The 21,610-nt window shown below is 47.6% G+C and overlaps 1 protein-coding gene across 4 annotated transcripts in view; it reads right to left on the bottom strand.

Moving 5' to 3' along the window:
- Positions 1-21,610, bottom strand: part of PRDM10 (PR/SET domain 10) — a 118,039-nt gene that overhangs the window by 25,211 nt on the left and 71,218 nt on the right. For all 4 annotated transcript variants that reach the window (XM_063943645.1, XM_063943643.1, XM_063943644.1 and 1 more), the window contains 5 exons: positions 14,277-14,456; positions 14,077-14,187; positions 13,786-13,986; positions 12,392-12,523; positions 12,146-12,316 (listed from right to left, as the gene is read on the bottom strand). In XM_063943645.1, the coding sequence (XP_063799715.1) occupies positions 12,146-12,316; positions 12,392-12,523; positions 13,786-13,986; positions 14,077-14,187; positions 14,277-14,456 (795 nt within the window). The remainder of the gene's footprint in view (positions 1-12,145; positions 12,317-12,391; positions 12,524-13,785; positions 13,987-14,076; positions 14,188-14,276; positions 14,457-21,610) is intronic.

Here is a 21,610-nt window from a genome sequence, read left to right as displayed (position 1 = left end):
GAAAAACCTTTTTCTGAACCGTGTCCAGAATCATCCCTAGGAACAGCAGACGAGTTGTCGGCATTAACTGGGATTTTGGAATATTCAGAATCCACCCGTGCTGTTTTAGCACTTCTTGAGACAGTGCTAATCCCATCTCTAGCTGTTCTCTGGACCTCGCCCTTATTAGGAGATCGTCCAAGTATGGGATAATTAATACGCCTTTTCTTCGAAGAAGAATCATCATCTCGGCCATTACCTTTGTAAAGATCCGAGGTGCCGTGGACAATCCGAACGGCAGCGTCTGAAACTGATAGTGACAGTTTTGTACAACGAACCTGAGGTACCCCTGGTGTGAGGGGTAAATTGGAACGTGGAGATACGCATCCTTGATGTCCAAGGATACCATAAAGTCCCCCTCTTCCAGGTTCGCTATCACTGCTCTGAGTGACTCCATTTTGAACTTGAACTTCTTTATGTACAGGTTCAAGGACTTCAGATTTAGAATAGGCCTTACCGAGCCATCCGGCTTCGGTACCACAAAAAGAGTGGAATAATACCCGTTCCCTTGTTGCAGAAGAGGTACCTTGACTATCACCTGCTGAGAGTACAGCTTGTGAATGGCTTCCAACACCGTCTCCCTTTCGGAGGGGGACGTTGGTAAAGCAGACTTCAGGAAACGGCGAGGTGGATCTGTCTCTAATTCCAACCTGTATCCCTGAGATATTATCTGCAGGATCCAGGGATCTACTTGCGAGTGAGCCCACTGCGCGCTGTAATTTTTGAGACGACCCCCCACCGTCCCCGAGTCCGCTTGAGAAGCCCCAGCGTCATGCTGAGGCTTTTGTAGAAGCCGGGGAGGGCTTCTGATCCTGGGAAGGAGCTGCGTGTTGCTGTCTCTTCCCTCGACCTTTGCCTCGTGGCAGATATGAATAGCCCTTTGCTCTCTTATTTTTAAAGGAACGAAAGGGCTGCGGTTGAAAAGTCGGTGCCTTTTTCTGTTGGGGAGTGACTTGAGGTAGAAAGGTGGATTTCCCGGCTGTAGCCGTGGCCACCAAATCTGATAGACCGACTCCAAATAACTCCTCCCCCTTATACGGCAAAACTTCCATATGCCGTTTTGAATCCGCATCGCCTGTCCACTGTCGCGTCCATAAAGCTCTTCTGGCCGAAATGGACATAGCACTTACCCGTGATGCCAGTGTGCATATATCCCTCTGTGCATCACGCATATAAAGAAATGCATCCTTTATTTGTTCTAACGACAGTAAAATATTGTCCCTGTCCAGGGTATCAATATTTTCAATCAGGGACTCTGACCAAACTACCCCCGCACTGCCCATCCAGGCAGTCGCTACAGCTGGTCGTAGTATAACACCTGCATGTGTGTATATACTTTTTTGGATATTTTCCATCCTCCTATCTGATGGATCTTTAAGTGCGGCCGTCTCAGGAGAGGGTAACGCCACTTGTTTAGATAAGCGTGTTAGCGCCTTGTCCACCCTAGGAGGTGTTTCCCAGCGCTCCCTAACCTCTGGCGGGAAAGGGTATAATGCCAATAATTTCTTTGAAATTATCAGCTTTTTATCAGGGGCCACCCACGCTTCATTACACATGTCATTTAGTTCTTCTGATTCAGGAAAAACTATAGGTAGTTTTTTCATACCCCACATAATACCCTGTTTAGTGGTACCTGTAGTATCAGCTAAATGTAACGCCTCCTTCATTGCCAAAATCATATAACGTGTGGCCCTACTGGAAAATACGGTTGATTCGTCACCGTCACCACTGGAGTCATCGCCTGTGTCTGGGTCTGTGTCGACCGACTGAGGCAAAGGGCGTTTCACAGCCCCTGACGGTGTTTGAGTCGCCTGGACAGGCACTAATTGATTGTCTGGCCGTCTCATGTCGTCAAACGACTGCTTTAGCGTGTTGACACTATCCCGTAGTTCCATAAATAAAGGCATCCATTCTGGTGTCGACTCCCTAGGGGGTGACATCCTCATATTTGGCAATTGCTCCGCCTCCACACCAATATCGTCCTCATACATGTCGACACACACGTACCGACACACAGCAGACACACAGGGAATGCTCCTAATGAAGACAGGACCCACTAGCCCTTTGGGGAGACAGAGGGAGAGTTTGCCAGCACACACCAAAAGCGCTATATATATATCAGGGATAGCCTTATAATAAGTGCTCCCTTATAGCTGCTTTGTTATATCAAAATATCGCCATAAATGTGCCCCCCCCCTCTCTGTTTTACCCTGTTTCTGTAGTGCAGTGCAGGGGAGAGACTTGGGAGCCGTCCTGACCAGCTGAGCTGTGAGAGGAAATGGCGCCGTGTGCTGAGGAGATAGGCCCCGCCCCTTTTCCGGCGGGCTCGTCTCCCGCTATTTAGAAAAATTAGGCAGGGGTTAAATATCTCCATATAGCCTCTAGGGCTATATGTGAGGTATTTTTAGCCTTTATAGGTACTCATTTGCCTCCCAGGGCGCCCCCCTCCCAGCGCCCTGCACCCTCAGTGACTGCCGTGTGAAGTGTGCTGAGAGGAAAATGGCGCACAGCTGCAGTGCTGTGCGCTACCTTTAGAAGACTGCAGGAGTCTTCAGCCGCCGATTCTGGACCTCTTCTGACTTCAGCATCTGCAAGGGGGCCGGCGGCGCGGCTCCGGTGACCATCCAGGCTGTACCTGTGATCGTCCCTCTGGAGCTGATGTCCAGTAGCCAAGAAGCCAATCCATCCTGCACGCAGGTGAGTTCACTTCTTCTCCCCTAAGTCCCTCGTTGCAGTGATCCTGTTGCCAGCAGGACTCACTGTAAAATAAAAAACCTAAGCTAAACTTTTCTAAGCAGCTCTTTAGGAGAGCCACCTAGATTGCACCCTTCTCGGCCGGGCACAAAAATCTAACTGGAGTCTGGAGGAGGGTCATAGGGGGAGGAGCCAGTGCACACCACCTGATCGGAAAAAGCTTTACTTTTTGTGCCCTGTCTCCTGCGGAGCCGCTATTCCCCATGGTCCTTTCAGGAACCCCAGCATCCACTAGGACGATAGAGAAAATATATTGGATCTGGCTGGCTCTGACCCCGGGACTCCAGGGACTATAAGCATTAAATAAACCCTCTGAGCTATAGAGGTTGATATAATACTGGCCCTTTACAACCAGTACTCACGGTTGAAGATGAGAGGATCTCCTGATGAGAGATGCGGATCCCTTCAGTAGGGATCTATGTCTCCCAGATCAACTTAAGCTTTGTCCCCCTTTTATTAGGTTGACGCAGCCTGTATTGAAGAAATTTGAAATTCTAGTCAGGAGCTATCTGCTCCTATGTGCTTCACCTCTAGCACAATTTTCAAAACTGAGGCATGAGGAGCGTGAAGGGGGAGGAGCCGGCTGTGCAGACAATGCAAATTTTTAAGATTGTGCCACACCTCCGGTTCGCAGACTTCACACCCCTAATGTCTAAGTGGAACTCCAGTGTCCCCTAGTGGATGAAAGAGAAAGTAACGGAACGGAAAAAAGCATCAGGAGTACAAAGGAATCTAAAAATAAATCGTCACATTTGCACTTTCCTAATTAGGCTTTATTCCAAGGAATAATTAAGAGTACATTTAGTACAACGTGCCCCCTCCGCAATCCTGTGCCTTCTCCTTGCCCGAGACCGCTGCACCCAGAATGGTAGTGAGAACCGTGACCCACAGCTGCCTCATAAGTATGGGTTCTCATTATAGAGCGGTCAGCATTCTCAGCCCCTCCCCAGTCCTATGCACATTGCAAGGAAGTAATGAATAGGGGAATATTGCCAGATGCTGCTTTCTCCACCTCCCCTCCTCTACCACTATCAGCTGGACAACCACAAGGCTCAGTCCTCGGCCCCCTGTTCTTCTCCATCAATGCACCTTCTCTTGGAAAACGAATACGCTCTTTTCGATTTCACTATCATCTTTATGTGGAGGATACCCGTATCTACCTATAATCTCCACAACTCTCACCATCATAGATATACAGAAACATAGAATGTGACGCCAGACAAGAACCACTTGGCCCATCTAGTCTGCCCATTTTTTTTACCATATTGTGACCTCAAACCCTAATTGATCCTAATTTCTTTGTAAGGATATCCTTATGTCTATCCCATGCATGTTTAAATGGCTCTACTGTCTTCGTCTCTACCACCTCTGCTGGGAGGCTATTCCACTTGTCCACTACCCTTTCTGTGAAGTAATTTTTCCCCAAATTTCCCCTGAACCTCTCCCCCTCCAGTCTCAGTGCATGTCCTCGTGTCCTATTGCTTCTCTTCCTGTGAAGAATGTCTCCCCCCTGTACCTTGTTATAACCCTTGATATATTTGATAGGGGACAGGATAGAAACTCTTTCCCTTCTCTGCTCCAAACTATATTGAGATTTCTTAGTCTTTCTGGGTAAGATTTGTGATGTAGGCCATGCACCATTTTAGTTGCCCTTCTTTGTACAGTTTCTAATGTATTAATATCCTTTTGAATATTTGGCCTCCAGAATTGAACACAGTATTCTAGATGAGGCCGTACCAATGACCTATACAGTGGCATTATTACTTCTTTCTTTCTGCTGCTGATTCCTCTCCCAATGCAGCCAAGCATCTGACTAGCCTTCCTCATTGCTTTGTTACATTGCTTACCTGCCTTTATGTCACCTGAAATAGTGACTCCTAGATACCATTCCTCCTCGGTAGTTCACATTATAGTGCCATTAATACTGTATTTAGCCTTTGGGTTTTTGAGACCCAAGTGCATGATTTTGCTTTTTTTTTTTGCATTAAACTGTAAATGCCACGTTCTTGCCCATTCCTATAGTCTAACAAGATCCTCAATCATTTATTTTACCCCACCTGGTGTGTCTACCCTGTTGCATACCTTTGTGTCATCTGCAAAATGGCACACTTTCCCTTTAATGCCATTTGCACTGTCACCAATAAGAGATTAAAAAGCACTGGTCCAGGTACCAGTGTTGGCCAATATTACTGTTTCTTTGAGATTTAATCTCGGATGTCATCACAGAATTTAATTTCATCATAGAATCTCTCCACCTCAAACTCAATTTTCAAAAACAAAGTTAATAATATTCCCAGCGGCCAATAGTAGTCCCCATCCTGACAGCTCTTAATCTGCTGATGTGACAATAAACCCCACCCTTCAAATTCACTGCCTAGGTGTCATCCTTGACTCAGAACTGTACTTTGCTCCCATATTCAAAGTGTAACCAAACCATCAACAACAACGAAATATCCAGAATATGGGGGTTATTCAGAGTTGTAAGCAAACCAAAAAAGAAAGCAACTGGGCAAAACCATGTGCACTGCAGGCGGGGCAGATGCGCAGAGAGTTAGTTTTGGGTGGGTTATTTTGTTTCTGTGCAGGGTAAATACTGGCTGCTTTATTTTTACACTGCAATTTAGATTTCAGTTTGAACACACCCCACCCAGATCTAACTCTCTCTGCACATGTTACATCTGCCCCACCTGCAGTGCACATGGTTTTGCCAGTATCCGTTTGGCAGGTCGACCACTATTGGTCGACAATGATATGTCGACACATGAAAAGATCAACATGACTTTTTTTAGTAAAAAAAAAAATTAGATGATTTTTTTTACTTTTTCATACTTTACCATCCACGTGGACCTTGATTGGGAATAGTAACCTGTGCAGAGCGCAGCGGAGCGAGGCACCTTGCTCGCAGCATGGTGAGCAAAGCAAGCCATGCAAAGTACACTAATTGGGGTTCCTGGCCATGTTACGGAAAAAATAACACCAAGAACAGTTTAAAAAAATCCATGTCGACCATTTTCATGTGTCGACCTAATGACTGTTGACCTTAACATTGTCGACCATTCATACCAGAACCGGTTTTGCCCATTAGTGTGCTTTTTTTGGTTTGCTAACAGCACAGCTCTGACCAACCCCCTGTGTCCATCTGTCACAGACAATGCAAAGCCTGCGATTCATGCACTCATTACCTCCTGCATGGATTACTGTGATAGCCTCCTCATTACCTCCTGCAGGGATTACTGTGATAGTCTCCTCATTACCTCCTGCATGGATTACTGTGATAGCCTCCTCATTACCTCCTGCATGGATTACTGTGATAGCCTCCTCATTACCTCCTGCATGGATTACTGTGATAGCCTCCTCATTACCTCCTGCATGGATTACTGTGATAGCCTCCTCATTACCTCCTGCATGGATTACTGTGACAGTCTCCTCATTACCTCCTGCATGGATTACTGTGATAGGCTCATTACCTCCTGCATGGATTACTGTGATAACCTCCTCATTACCTCCTGCATGGATTACTGTGATAGCCTCCTCATTACCTCCTGCATGGATTACTGTGATAGCCTCCTCATTACCTCCTGCATGGATTACTGTGATAGCCTCCTCATTACCTCCTGCATGGATTACTGTGATAGCCTCCTCATTACCTCCTGCATGGATTACTGTGACAGTCTCCTCATTACCTCCTGCATGGATTACTGTGATAGCCTCCTCATTACCTCCTGCATGGATTACTGTGATAGCCTCCTCATTACCTCCTGCATGGATTACTGTGATAGTCTCCTCATTACCTCCTGCAGGGATTAGTCTCCTCATTACCTCCTGCATGGATTACTGTGATAGCCTCCTCATTACCTCCTGCATGGATTACTGTGATAGTCTCCTCATTACCTCCTGCAGGGATTAGTCTCCTCATTACCTCCTGCATGGATTACTGTGATAGCCTCCTCATTACCTCCTGCATGGATTACTGTGATAGTCTCCTCATTACCTTCTGCATGGATTACTGTGATAGCCTCCTCATTACCTCCTGCATGGATTACTGTGATAGCCCCCTCATTACCTCCTGCATGGATTACTGTGATAGCCTCCTCATTACCTCCTGCATGGATTACTGTGATAGTCTCCTCATTACCTCCTGCATGGATTACTGTGATAGTCTCCTCATTACCTCCTGCATGGATTACTGTGATAGCCTCCTCATTACCTCCTGCAGGGATTAGTCTCCTCATTACCTCCTGCATGGATTACTGTGATAGCCTCCTCATTACCTCCTGCATGGATTACTGTGATAGCCTCCTCATTACCTCCTGCATGGATTACTGTGATAGTCTCCTCATTACCTCCTGCATGGATTACTGTGATAGCCTCCTCATTACCTCCTGCATGGATTACTGTGATAGTCTCCTCATTACCTCCTGCATGGATTACTGTGATAGCCTCATTACCTTCAGCATGGATTACTGTGATAGTCTCCTCATTACCTCCTGCATGGATTACTGTGATAGCCTCATTACCTTCAGCATGGATTACTGTGATAATCTCCTCATTACCTCCTGCATGGATTACTGTGACAGTCTCCTCATTACCTCCTGCATGGATTACTGTGATAGTCTCCTCATTACCTCCTGCATGGATTACTGTGACAGTCTCCTCATTACCTCCTGCATGGATTACTCTGATAGCCTCCTCATTACCTCCTGCATGGATTACTGTGATAGCCTCCTCATTACTTCCTGCATGGATTACTGTGATAGCCTCCTCATTACCTCCTGCATGGATTACTGTGATAGTCTCCTCATTACCTCCTGCATGGATTACTGTGATAGCCTCCTCATTACCTCCTGCATGGATTACTGTGATAGTCTCCTCATTACCTCCTGCATGGATTACTGTGATAGTCTCCTCATTACCTCCTGCATGGATTACTGTGATAGCCTCCTCATTACCTCCTGCAGGGATTAGTCTCCTCATTACCTCCTGCATGGATTACTGTGATAGCCTCCTCATTACCTCCTGCATGGATTACTGTGATAGCCTCCTCATTACCTCCTGCATGGATTACTGTGATAGTCTCCTCATTACCTCCTGCATGGATTACTGTGATAGTCTCCTCATTACCTCCTGCATGGATTACTGTGACAGTCTCCTCATTACCTCCTGCATGGATTACTCTGATAGCCTCCTCATTACCTCCTGCAGGGATTAGTCTCCTCATTACCTCCTGCATGGATTACTGTGATAGTCTCCTCATTACCTCCTGCAGGGATTAGTCTCCTCATTACCTCCTGCATGGATTACTGTGATAGTCTCCTCATTACCTCCTGCATGGATTACTGTGATAGCCTCCTCATTACCTCCTGCAGGGATTAGTCTCCTCATTACCTCCTGCATGGATTACTGTGATAGCCTCCTCATTACCTCCTGCATGGATTACTGTGATAGCCTCCTCATTACCTCCTGCATGGATTACTGTGATAGCCTCCTCATTACCTCCTGCATGGATTACTGTGATAGCCTCCTCATTACCTCCTGCATGGATTACTGTGATAGCCTCCTCATTACCTCCTGCATGGATTACTGTGATAGTCTCCTCATTACCTCCTGCATGGATTACTGTGATAGCCTCCTCATTACCTCCTGCATGGATTACTGTGATAGCCTCCTCATTACCTCCTGCATGGATTACTGTGACAGCCTCCTCATTACCTCCTGCATGGATTACTGTGACAGCCTCCTCATTACCTCCTGCATGGATTACTGTGATAGCCTCCTCATTACCTCCTGCATGGATTACTGTGATAGCCTCCTCATTACCTCCTGCATGGATTACTGTGACAGCCTCCTCATTACCTCCTGCAGGGATTACTGTGATAGTCTCCTCATTACCTCCTGCAGGGATTACTGTGATAGTCTCCTCATTACCTCCTGCATGGATTACTGCGATAGTCTCCTCATTACCTCCTGCAGGGATTACTGTGATAGTCTCCTCATTACCTCCTGCATGGATTACTGTGATAGTCTCCTCATTACCTCCTGCATGGATTACTGTGATAGCCTCCTCATTACCTCCTGCAGGGATTAGTCTCCTCATTACCTCCTGCATGGATTACTGTGATAGCCTCCTCATTACCTCCTGCATGGATTACTGTGATAGTCTCCTCATTACCTCCTGCATGGATTACTGTGATAGTCTCCTCATTACCTCCTGCATGGATTACTGTGATAGCCTCCTCATTACCTCCTGCATGGATTACTGTGATAGCCTCCTCATTACCTCCTGCATGGATTACTGTGATAGTCTCCTCATTACCTCCTGCATGGATTACTGTGATAGCCTCCTCATTACCTCCTGCATGGATTACTGTGATAGCCTCCTCATTACCTCCTGCATGGATTACTGTGATAGTCTCCTCATTACCTCCTGCAGGGATTAGTCTCCTCATTACCTCCTGCATGGATTACTGTGATAGCCTCCTCATTACCTCCTGCATGGATTACTGTGATAGTCTCCTCATTACCTTCTGCATGGATTACTGTGATAGCCTCCTCATTACCTCCTGCATGGATTACTGTGATAGCCCCCTCATTACCTCCTGCATGGATTACTGTGATAGCCTCCTCATTACCTCCTGCATGAATTACTGTGATAGCCTCCTCATTACCTCCTGCATGGATTACTGTGATAGTCTCCTCATTACCTCCTGCATGGATTACTGTGATAGCCTCCTCATTACCTCCTGCAGGGATTAGTCTCCTCATTACCTCCTGCATGGATTACTGTGATAGCCTCCTCATTACCTCCTGCATGGATTACTGTGATAGTCTCCTCATTACCTCCTGCATGGATTACTGTGATAGTCTCCTCATTACCTCCTGCATGGATTACTGTGATAGCCTCCTCATTACCTCCTGCATGGATTACTGTGATAGCCTCCTCATTACCTCCTGCATGGATTACTGTGATAGCCTCTTTACTGCTCTTCCCCTAAATAGACTTTCATCCCTACAATCTATTTTGCAAGGAATGGGACAAGCTTGGTCTTCCTTCTACTGCTGATACACCAACATCAATCTCATATCTCCCAGCTCGACTCCTCCACTCTGTGCAAGATTTGTGTCTCACACCCACAGGCATAACATGTTTTCATTCACAGTTACTGGACTTTTTTTTTTTTTTTAAGGGCTGCACCCACTCTGAGCTATGCCCTTCCGCACATAAGACTTTCTTCTAGTCTGCAATCATTCAAGAGTTCCCTAAAAACTTCAGAGAGCGTATCTATTCTATTCAATAACCACCTTTCCACACAGTTCAAACAAAACTTACATGTGTTCTCTACTTACAATCACACAACCCTCGGACCGCAGTCCAACACTGATGTGTGACTGGATCATGTAGTCCATCAATCACTTTTACCCAATCAGGCTGACAAACATTAAACATATAGCACTTAATAGGAGTTTACAATATGACAATATCTTATAGAGTGCAAGCTTGAGTGAAAGGTCGTCTTACCTCTGTCTGTTATTGCACAATCTCGTTTTATAACTGTTTTGTTCCCAACTGTAAAGTGCAACTAAATATGCAGGAACTACATAACTTAATGGTAATATTATTAATAACAATGATGATAAATATAAAAAAAAAAATGTATAAGTTCCATATTGCTTAGAGAATGTACACTGCTCAAAAAAATAAAGGGAACACTAAAATAACACATCCTAGATCTGAATGAATGAAATATTCTTATTAAATACTTTGTTCTTTACATAGTTGAATGTGCTGACAACAAAATCACACAAAAATTATCAATGGAAATCAAATTTATTAACCCATGGAGGTCTGGATTTGGAGTCACACAAAATAAAAGTGGAAAAACACACTACAGGCAGGATCCAACTTTGATGCAATGTCCTTAAAACAAGTCAAAATGAGGCTCAGTAGTGTGTGTGGCCTCCACGTGCCTGTATGACCTCCCTACAATGCCTGGGCATGCTCCTGATGAGGTGGCGGATTGTCTCCTGAGGGATCTCTTCCCAGACCTGGACTAAAGCATCCGCCAACTCCTGGACAGTCTGTGGTTGGTGGATGGAGCGAGACATGATGTTCCAGATGTGCCCAATTGGATTCAGGTCTGGGGAACGGGTGGGCCAGTCCATAGCATCAATCCCTTCGTCTTGCAGGAACTGCTGACACACTCCAGCCACATGAGGTCTAGCATTGTCTTGCATTAGGAGGAACCCAGGGCCAACCGCACCAGCATATGGTCTCACAAGGCGTCTGAGGATCTCATCTCGGTACCAAATGGCAGTCAGGCTACCTCTGGCGAGCCCATGGAGGGCTGTGCGCCCCCCCAAAGAAATGCAACCCCACACCATTACTGACCCACTGCAAACCGGTCATGCTGGAGGATGTTGCAGGCAGCAGAGCGTTCTCCTGGCGTCTCCAGACTCTGTCACATCTGTCACATGTGCTCAGTGAGAACCTGTTTTCATCTGTGAAGAGCACAGGGTGCCAGTGGCGAATTTGCCAATCTCTGTGTTCTCTGGCAAATGCCAAACGTCCTGCACGGTGTTGGGCTGTAAGCACAACCCCCACCTGTGGACGTCAGGCCCTCATACCACCCTCATGGAGTCTGTTTCTGATCGTTTGAGTAGACACATGCACATTTGTGGCTTGCTGGAGGTAATTTTGCAGGGCTCTGGCAGTGCTCCTCCTGTTCCTCCTTGCACAAAGACGGAGGTAGTGGTCCTGCTGCTGGGTTGTTGCCCTCCTACGGCCTCCTCCACGTCTCCTGATGCACTGGTCTGTCTCCTGGTAGCGCCTCCATGCTCTGGACACTAAGCTGACAGACACAGCAAACCTTCTTGCCACAGCTCGCATTGATGTGCCATCCTGGATGAGCTGCACTACCTGAGCCACTTGTGTGGGTTGTAGGGAGGTCATACAGGCACGTGGAGGCCACACACACTACTGAGCCTCATTTTGACTTGTTTTAAGGACATTACATCAAAGCTGGATCAGCCTGTAGTGTGTTTTTCACTTTAATTTTGAGTGTGACTCCAAATCCAGACCTCCATGGGTTAATAAATTTGATTTCCATTGATAATTTGTGTGTGATGTTGTTGTCAGCACATTCAACTATGTAAAGAACAAAGTCTTTAATAAGAATATTTCATTCATTCAGATCTAGGATGTGTTATTTTAGTGTTCCCTTTATTTTTTTGAGCAGTGTATATTATTATACTGTAATGCAGACGGCTTAGTTATAAATTTAGTGTTTCTCAGCAGCAGTGAGAACCCCAGACAGGGAGCGGCAGGAAACCGGGCGTACAGAGCCTGTACTGTTACCTGGGCTACTTGCACCACCTGGAGCTGTATGTGTTGCGGCTGCTGCATGCCGGCTGTAGCTTGCGTCACTGGGATGTACTGGATCCGCTGGTAGTCGCCCTGTGCTGTGCGGTATTCTGTGGTCAGTGTCTGTGACAACTCCGTCATTGCCTGCGTCAGAAGATCTGTGGTCTGGAGGACAGGTTGAGCAGGTTAGCATGACGCTAATGAGGTCACATGGTGTGCAGGCGACAGCTGCTTACTTACCACCACAGTCTCTCCGCTTGTGCCGTCAGCCGTAAGCACCGTGGGCGCTGTGCTGATCATAGCGGTCTGTGCGGTGATAGGCAGCAGTGCGAACTCTGGGTGTTTCTTACGTATATGCTGAACCATCTTTGTCTAAATAAAAGGATTATTACAGTCGTAAATTCTACGTAACATTGCAGTCTCGAGAGACAAATCTCGGAACATCAGGCTCATAAGCAGGTCTTCTGTTTTACTTCATTTTTTTCTAGTTAGTTAAAACGCCAGCAAAACAGTCATTGCCTAAGGCAGGAATGGGGAACCTTCGGCCCTGCAGCTGTTGTTGAACTACATATACCAGCATGCCTTGCCACAGTTTTGCTATTTGGCCATGCTAAAACTGTTGCAGGGCATGCTGGGATGTGTTGTTCAACAACAGCTGGAGGACCGAAGGTTCCCCATCCCTGGCCTAAGGTGTAAGTTTGTTAGCGGAGGGTTAGAGGTGTATATGAAGGCGGGAGTGAAACCGTGAATGTTATATAATATAGAGCAGCTGACAAAAACAGGATATTTGTACTTAAATTAAATTCTTTACTCTGCATCTGTTTAGGGACACAGAAGCTGGGTTATAGAGGCTCTAGGCAGTAGTATGAAACTCCTGCCCTTCCTTATCCTCTCACCAAAATAAAAAAATAAAAAAGTGAGAATGAAAAAAAAAGAAAAAAGAAAAAAAAAGAAGAAGAGCATTATATTGATTTTTGGGCCATAATGTAGCTTGCAGTGCTTTGTGACTATTGGTGTAGACAGTTGGCAATTGCACCTTGCACTGGTCCAATTGCCAGCACAAAACAAGGGCTAAGGGGCACCGCCAGTAGGGCTGTTAGGGTGAGGCTTAGAGGAATTGGTCTGGGTGTGTTTTGAAAGAGGGGAAAAGACACAAGTGTGCATGGAGGAGGGTATAAGCTGGACAGCACACAGGTCACTCTGCACATGTATGTCACTGTGTGGGTATAAGCCATCATGTCTGTAGTGAACAAGTGTGTCCCATGAAGCACTTGTTTTCCCAGACAGTTGACTCCTTTACAGAGCAATTCTATGTCTGACGGGATAGGCTGTGACACAGGTCCCTGATCTAATGTTATAGACTGGTCTCATTTCCATCACACTTCTGTGTCTTGCGCCGTGCTAGCTGCCCTTTGCTTGCCTTCAACAGTTTTTAACTTGCTGCATTTCACATAGACTAATAAACATGTGGGCAAAGGTCATTCTGCATAAAAAAATACAGTAAGCGATCTTACTACGGGATAAGATCTACACACAGCAATCGAGTTAGGTTATCGAGCAGCCTAACATAGATAAGAAAGTTAACGCATGTCAATAGGGATAGTACATTCCCAAGAAGAACAGCGTGCACGGACCTTACTACTGTACTGTTTGGCGCAGTGCGGACAGCAGACTGGTGGGGTTGCTATTGTTCCAGTTAGCTGGGTATGAGTACTTAGCATGGGGTCTGGCTCTCCTGGCCCAGCAGGACGGAGTTTCCGGATGCTCGGAGGCAGCTCTGCACCCGGGTGGTTCTTCAGGATGTGCGCTTTCCGCTTACTGGCACTTTTGTAAACCTGCCCAATAGAGAATTTAGTTCAGCACAGTGTTCCTAGAACATACAGAGTCAACCTATGATCTCCAGGGTTTTGACGTATACGGCTTACCTTCTCACAGTACTGGCAGTAATAGTCCCGGTTGGGTTTGATTATGGGCAATGTTAGTTCCGGAACTTCTTCGATCTTCATTTCTGGGTGTCTCTTTGACAAGTGATTGACCTAAAGTAGAACACGGACAGCGAAGAATAAACCACGTGATTACCCAGAACACACCAAGCACTGCAGTACATCCATGTTGTCCTCCTCACCAGCATGCCTCTCCGCCGGAAACCCATCATGCACACACGACACTTAAACATGAAGCTTTCATAATCTGTGGAAGCCAGGCGCGGTTTGAAGGCCTTGGTGCGCCCCGTACGATCCGCCTTTTTGGCCTCTCGCTCTGGATTGTGCATGCGCTGCATGTGTTCTCTGAGCTTGTCTTTTCTCTGTAAATAACAGGAAAATATAAAACATCAATACACAACCTTTTATGCCCATGCACAGCTAGAACGCAAAGTGCCAGTGGAGGTGGTCATACCCGAGATACAGAGAAGAACATGCCTTTCTGCCACCAATACCTGTAACCCCCCTCCCAAATGGTCTCTGACTGTCAACCACTTTGCCTAGAAATCCTCACTGCGAGCCACATCGCTAAGGTACCACGGTGCGTGCGCAGTATGACCGTGACGCATGCGCAGTCGGACGATAATTGCTCAACTACATAAATAATCGGCATTGAGTGCACCTATGCATTAGGCACACGGTCTCTGGTTTGCGTAACTACTTTATGTGTCATTTTCGATTACACAATGGGCCAGGAAGATATTGTGAGCACTTTGCATTATTGGAATTATTAGTGATGAGATGGGGGGTGGGATATCAGGATTTTGGTACTTACGGATAAATCCCTTTCTCCGATTCCACAGGGGACACTGGAGTGCAGTTACAATGGGGATATAATAAGCAGTAACTGGGAGCTGGCACTTTAAATTTATAACCATGTGACTAGCTCCTCCCCTACTATGTCCCCCCTCCAAGCCAGTCTAGTTAAAACTGTGCCCGAGGAGAGCTGGAAGAGACCAACATTAAAGTAGAGGAGGTTCGCCAAGCCATCTAAAACAGGATAACACCAAGGAAACCTGGAAATATAGTGAAAGGGTATCATGAACAAAACGAGCAGTCACACAGTGACATGCAAACAGAAAAGTGAAGTAGGAGGAAAACAGCGCAGGGTGGGCGTCCAGTGGCCCTCATTCCGAGTTGATCGCTAGCCGCTTTCGGTCGCAGCGCGGCGATTAGGTGAAAAAGCGACACTTCTGCGCATGCGTATGGGGCGCAGTGTGCATGCGCTTCGTACTTTCACAAAAGCCAATGTAGTTTCACACAAGGTCTAGCGACGCTTTTCAGTCGCACTGCTGGCCGCAGAGTGATTGACAGGAAGTGGGTGTTTCTGGGTGGTAACTGACCGTTTTCGGGGAGTGTGTGAAAAACGCAGGCATGTCTGTTAAAAACGTAGGCGTGGCAGGGCGTGTTTGTGACGTCAAAACAGGAACTAAATAGTCTGAAGTGATCGCGAGCCAGGAGTAGGTCTGGAGCTACTCAGAAACTGCTCGGAAATTTTTTCAAGCAGAACTGCGATCCTTTCGGTCACACTTCTGCTAAGCTAAGATACACTCCCAGAGGGCGGCGACTTAGCGTTTGCACTGCTGCTAAAAGCAGCTAGCGAGCGATCAACTCGGAATGAGGGCCAGTGTACCCTGTGTAATCGGAGAAAGGGATTTATTGGTAAGTACCAAAATCCTGATTTCTCCTTCATCCACTAAGGGACACTGGAGAGCAGTTACAATGGGGATGTCCCAGAGCGCCCAAGACGGGAGGGAAAGCGCAGAGAGTCCTGCAAAACTGCCCAGTCAAACTGTGACGCAGAGGTCGCAAAAGTGTCAAACCTGTAAAACTTGATAAACGTATGTCGGCCCGACCAAGTGACAGCGCGACATAAAGTAGTCATGGAAACCCCGCGGGCGGCCGCCCACAAAGGTCCCACAGAGCGCATAGAGTGCGCCAAAATGGAAGACGGAGGCTCTCGAGAAACCGCCAAATAAGCTTGTCTGATAGTCAGGCGTATCCAACGGGCCAACGTCAGCTTGGAAACCAGCCATCCAGGACGGGAGCATCGTACAGAACAATTAAGAAATCAGACTTCCGAGTGGCCGAAGTCCTCTCCACATAGATTCGGAGCGCCCTGACAACCTCCAAAGATCTTGAATCCGGTGAATCCGCCGAGAGGGCCGGTACCACAAGTGGCTGATTTATGTGAAAAGCGGACACCACCTTTGGGAGAAACTACATTTGAGTACGAAGCTCAGCCGTATCCTCATGGAATATCAGGTAAGGAGGCCGACGAGAGAGAGACCCAAGTTCCGACACCCGTCTGGCCGAAGCCAGAGCCAAGAGAAGGACCACCTTCCAGGTGAGATATTTCATCTCCACCAACTCCAGAGGCTCAAATTACGGAGACTGCAGAGAAGTGAGGACCAGGTTGAGGTCCCATGGTGCCGTTGGAGGGAGAAAGGGAGGCTGAATTCGGAAAACTCCCTGCAAGAAAGTCTGAACTTCCAGCAGCAAGGCTAATTTCCTGTGGAAGAAAACCGAAAGAGCAGAGACCTGAACCTCAAGTGAACCTAGTCGAAGCCCTGCCAAGAAACCCGCCTGCAGAAAACGAAGAAGGCGGGCTAAATGAAAAACTGAAGGGAAAAACTCTCGTTGTTCAGACCAGGCCACATAAGGTTTCCAAAATGTGGCAATAGTGAGACGAAGTGACTGACTTCCAAGCCTGGAGCATAGTAGGTATAACCATACGAGGAAACCCCTTCCTTCTCAGATGGCCTTCTCAACAGCCACGCCGTCAAACGAAGCCTGCGTAAGTCTGGATACAGAAAAGGACCCTGTAGAAGTATCGTCCCGTAGAGGCAGGGGCCAAGGCTCCTCTACTGACAACAGGTGTAGGAGTACCAAGGCCTGGTGGCTCCAGATTGGCCGCGCAGGAGGACTAGCGCGTTTTCTCTCTTTATGCGTTGCCGAACCCGAGGTAGCAACGGGAAAGGAGGAAAGATAAACGAAAAGGAGCCAAGAGGGCATCCACGGCTACTGCCGCCGGGACTCTCGTCCGAGAGTAGTAAAGAGGCAGTTGAAGGGTCAGGCGGGACGCCAAGAGGTTGATCTGAGGACTCCCCCCATCGGCGGACCAGCTGACGAAACACCTGGGGATTGAGTGTCCACTCTCCCGAGTGCATGTCCTGGCAGCTGAGATAATCGGATTCCCAATTGTCCACCCCTGGAATGAAGATTGCCGACAAAGCCAGAGCGTTTTCCTCTGCCCAGAGGAGGACGTTGGTGACCTCTCTCATCGGCGCACGTGTCTAAAGAGAGAGGATCTTGTCCTGAGGAAGAAAGAAACCCTCTGATGGACCATGTCGAGAATCATCGCCAAGAACAGAAACTTGTGCGAGGGGCATAAATGAGACTTTGGGAACTTCAGGATCCACCCGTACCGAATCAGAAGATCCTGGGTTATCCGGATATTCTGAAGCAACAGGTCTGCAGAGTGGGTTTTCAGCAGCAGGCTGTCCAGATAGGGGACAATAGTTACTCCATGCCTTTGAAGTAGGGCCATCATGACTGCCATGATCTTTGTGAACACTCTGGGAGCAGAAGAGAGACTGAATGAAAGGGCCTGAAAGTGGAAATGAGCATCCTGTATCGCGAACCGGAGAAAAGCCTGATGAGGAGGCTGAATGGGAACATGTAAGAAGGCATCTTTGATATCCAAGGACGCCATAAACTCGTTTTGTTCCTAACAGGCAATAACAGACTGAAGGGACTCCTCAAAAATGGAATGAGATCCTTTAAGTTCAGAATAGGCCTGGCCGAGCCGTCCGGCTTCGGTACGAGAAAAAGGCCTGAGCAATAGCCCCGTTTCCGATGATGTGAGGGAACAGGGAACAGCACCCTTGCGGATAGAAGCTTCTGGAACTCCGCCTGCAGGACGACCCTCCTGTCGTCGGAAACTGGCAAACCCGTGGTGAAGAAACACTGAGGCGGTTGGATCTGAATATTGAGCCTGTAACCGCAAGTGATGAGATCCCTGACCCAAGCATCTGGACAGGATTGTACCCAGGTCACCCTGAAATCCCACAGACGAGCTCCCACCATGGGATGCCCCAGGTGGGAGGGAGGCCAGTCATGCGGTGGGTGTGGTGGAGGACTTACCATCAGCCTGGGTCGAGGTTGTTGAACCTCTGCCTCTACCTCGAGATCTACAGGTGACGGAGGCACCACCCCTGGCATGACGACGAAACCTGTAAGAGGACCGTAAGGAAGGACCGGTATAGGTCCGTTGAGGAGCTGGAGCAGCAGTGGGAAGATAAGTGGACTTACTCCCAGTGGCTTGAGAAATCCAGGCATGAAGATCCTTCCTGAACAGAACCTCTCCCGTAAAGGCCAACGCCTCTGCTTTCCTCTTGGATTCAGTATCCGCCTACCACTATTGCAGCCAGAGAGCTCTTCTGGCCAAGATAGCCAAAGCGTAAATTCTGGCTCCGAAGATACATACGTCCTTGGAGGCCTCACAAAGATATAAAGCAGATTCACGAATATGATTTGTCAAAGGTAGCAGTTGATCCTGATGCAAACCGTCCTGTAACCCTGAGGACAATTGTTCCGCCCAGGCTGCCATAGCCTTGTTGACCTGACAACCTACCTGCACCGGGCAAAGTAGAACCCCCGCTGCCGAATATTTCTATCAGACGGCTTCTCCAGCGAGGTTGCTCCTGGACAAGCGAGACACCGAGGGGGTCTACAATTGGAGGGGTCTCATATCGCTTCCTGCTATCTGCGGGTAAAGGATAGGAAGACAACATTTATTTTATTTTTTGATACCTGAAATTTGCATCCGGATGTTTCCAGGCCGCCGTCAGGAGAACATCCAGCTCATCAGAAACTGGAAAAGTCGCTGTCAGTTTTTGATGGGTGCCGAACCCCGAGGGACGTGAAGTGTCCAGTTCAGACTCTTCCACCTTCAGCACCAGACGAACGGCTGCAATAAGCGCCTCGGTACCCTGAGGCACTGGTTCAGATTCCTCATAAACCTGATCGTCATCAGTATCCTGGACATCTATCGCGTCCTCCAATAGAGGAATCTCAGAGTCGCGTAACATGGAGGTTAGTAAACTTCTTTTTTGAAACCTGTGGAGGAGATATTACGGACAGGGTCTCTGTTTAACAGCAACATTACCTCCGTAAGCTGAGCTGTCCAAACAGGAGCGTTCACATAACAGGGAATTCTCTGACTGTCCTGAGTGAACTTCGCAGAACATTTCTGACATGTGAAAACCTTTTGTGCTGCTTTGGAACCTTTTCCAGCCATGCCAGCACCTTTCCCACAGACCCCCACACACGCAACGTTAGTAACATTAAACTGACAGAAGGAAAAAAATAAGAATTTACTCACCGGTAATTCTATTTCTCGTAGTCCGTAGTGGATGCTGGGAACTCCGTAAGGACCATGGGGAATAGCGGGCTCCGAAGGAGGCTGGGCACTCTAGAAAGATCTTAGACTACCTGGTGTGCACTGGCTCCTCCCACTATGACCCTCCTCCAAGCCTCAGTTAGGTACTGTGCCCGGACGAGCGTACACAATAAGGAAGGATTTTGAATCCCGGGTAAGACTCATACCAGCCACACCAATCACACCGTACAACTCGTGATATGAAACACAGTTAACAGTATGAAACAATAGAGCCTCTCAACAGATGGCTCAACAATAACCCGATTTAGTTAACAATAACTATGTACAAGTAATGCAGATAAACCGCACTTGGGATGGGCGCCCAGCATCCACTACGGACTACGAGAAATAGAATTACCGGTGAGTAAATTCTTATTTTCTCTAACGTCCTAGTGGATGCTGGGAACTCCGTAAGGACCATGGGGATTATACCAAAGCTCCCAAACGGGCGGGAGAGTGCGGATGACTCTGCAGCACCGAATGAGAGAACTCCAGGTCCTCCTCAGCCAGGGTATCAAATTTGTAGAATTTTGCAAACGTGTTTGCCCCTGACCAAGTAGCTGCTCGGCAAAGTTGTAAAGCCGAGACCCCTCGGGCAGCCGCCCAAGATGAGCCCACCTTCCTTGTGGAATGGGCATTGACAGATTTTGGCTGTGGCAGGCCTGCCACAGTATGTGCAAGCTGAATTGTACTACAAATCCAACGAGCAATAGTCTGCTTAGAAGCAGGAGCACCCAGCTTGTTGGGTGCATATAGGATAAACAGCGAGTCAGATTTTCTGACTCCAGCCGTCCTGGAAACATATATTTTCAGGGCCCTGACAACGTCTAGCAACTTGGAGTCCTCCAAATCCTTAGTAGCCGCAGGCACCAAATAGGCTGGTTCAGGTGAAACGCTGACACCACCTTAGGGAGAAACTGGGGACGAGTCCTCAATTCTGCCCTATCCATATGGAAAATCAAATAAGGGCTTTTACAAGACAAAGCCGCCAATTCTGATACTCGCCTGGCAGAAGCCAAGGCCAATAACATAACCACCTTCCATGTGAGATATTTCAGATCCACGGTTTTTAGTGGTTCAAACCAATGTGATTTTAAGAAAACTCAACACCACGTTGAGATCCCAAGGTGCCACAGGAGGCACAAACGGGGGCTGACTATGCAGCACTCCTTTTATAAATGTCTGAACTTCAGGTACTGAAGCGAGTTCTTTTTTGAAAGAAAATCGACAGAGCCGAGATCTGTACCTTAATGGAACCCAATTTAAGGCCCATAGTCACTCCTGCTTGCAGGAAATGCAGAAATCGACCTAGTGGAAATTCCTCTGTTGGGGCCCTTTCGGCCTCACACCATGCAACATATTTTCGCCATATGCGGTGATAATGAGTTGCTGTAACCTCTTTCCTGGCTTTAGTAAGCGTAGGAATTACTTCCTCCGGAATGCCCTTTTCCTTCAGGATCCGGCGTTCAACCGCCATGCCGTCAAACGCAGCCGCGGTAAGTCTTGGAACAGACAGGGCCCCTGCTGCCGCAGGTCCTGACTGAGTGGCAGAGGCCATGGGTCCTCTGATATAAATTCTTGAAGTTCTGGGTACCAAGCTCTTCTTGGCCATCCACGAGTATCGTTCTTACTCCTCGCCTTCTTATTATTCTCAGTACCTTTGGTATGAGAGGCAGAGGGGAGAACACCTAAACCGACTGGTACACCCACGGTGTTACCAGAGCGTCCATAGCTATCGCCTGAGGGTCCCTTGACCTGGAGCAATATCTTTTATAGCTTTTTGTTAAGGCGGGACGCCATCATGTCCACCTGTGGCCTTTCCCAATGGTGTACAATCCTATTGGAAGACTTCTGGAGGAAGTCCCCATTCTCCCGGGTGGAGGTCGTGTCTGTTGAGAAGATCTGCTTCCCAGTTGTCCACTCCGGGAATGAACACTGCTGACAGTGCTAACACATGATTTTCCGCCTATCGGAGAATCCTTGTGGCTTCTGCCATCGCCATCCTGCTTTTTGTGCCGCCCTGTTGATTACATG

This window comes from Pseudophryne corroboree, chromosome 10, assembly GCF_028390025.1.
Source record: "Pseudophryne corroboree isolate aPseCor3 chromosome 10, aPseCor3.hap2, whole genome shotgun sequence".
Lineage (NCBI taxonomy): Eukaryota > Metazoa > Chordata > Amphibia > Anura > Myobatrachidae > Pseudophryne > Pseudophryne corroboree.
This window is presented reverse-complemented; position numbering and strand designations above follow the sequence as displayed.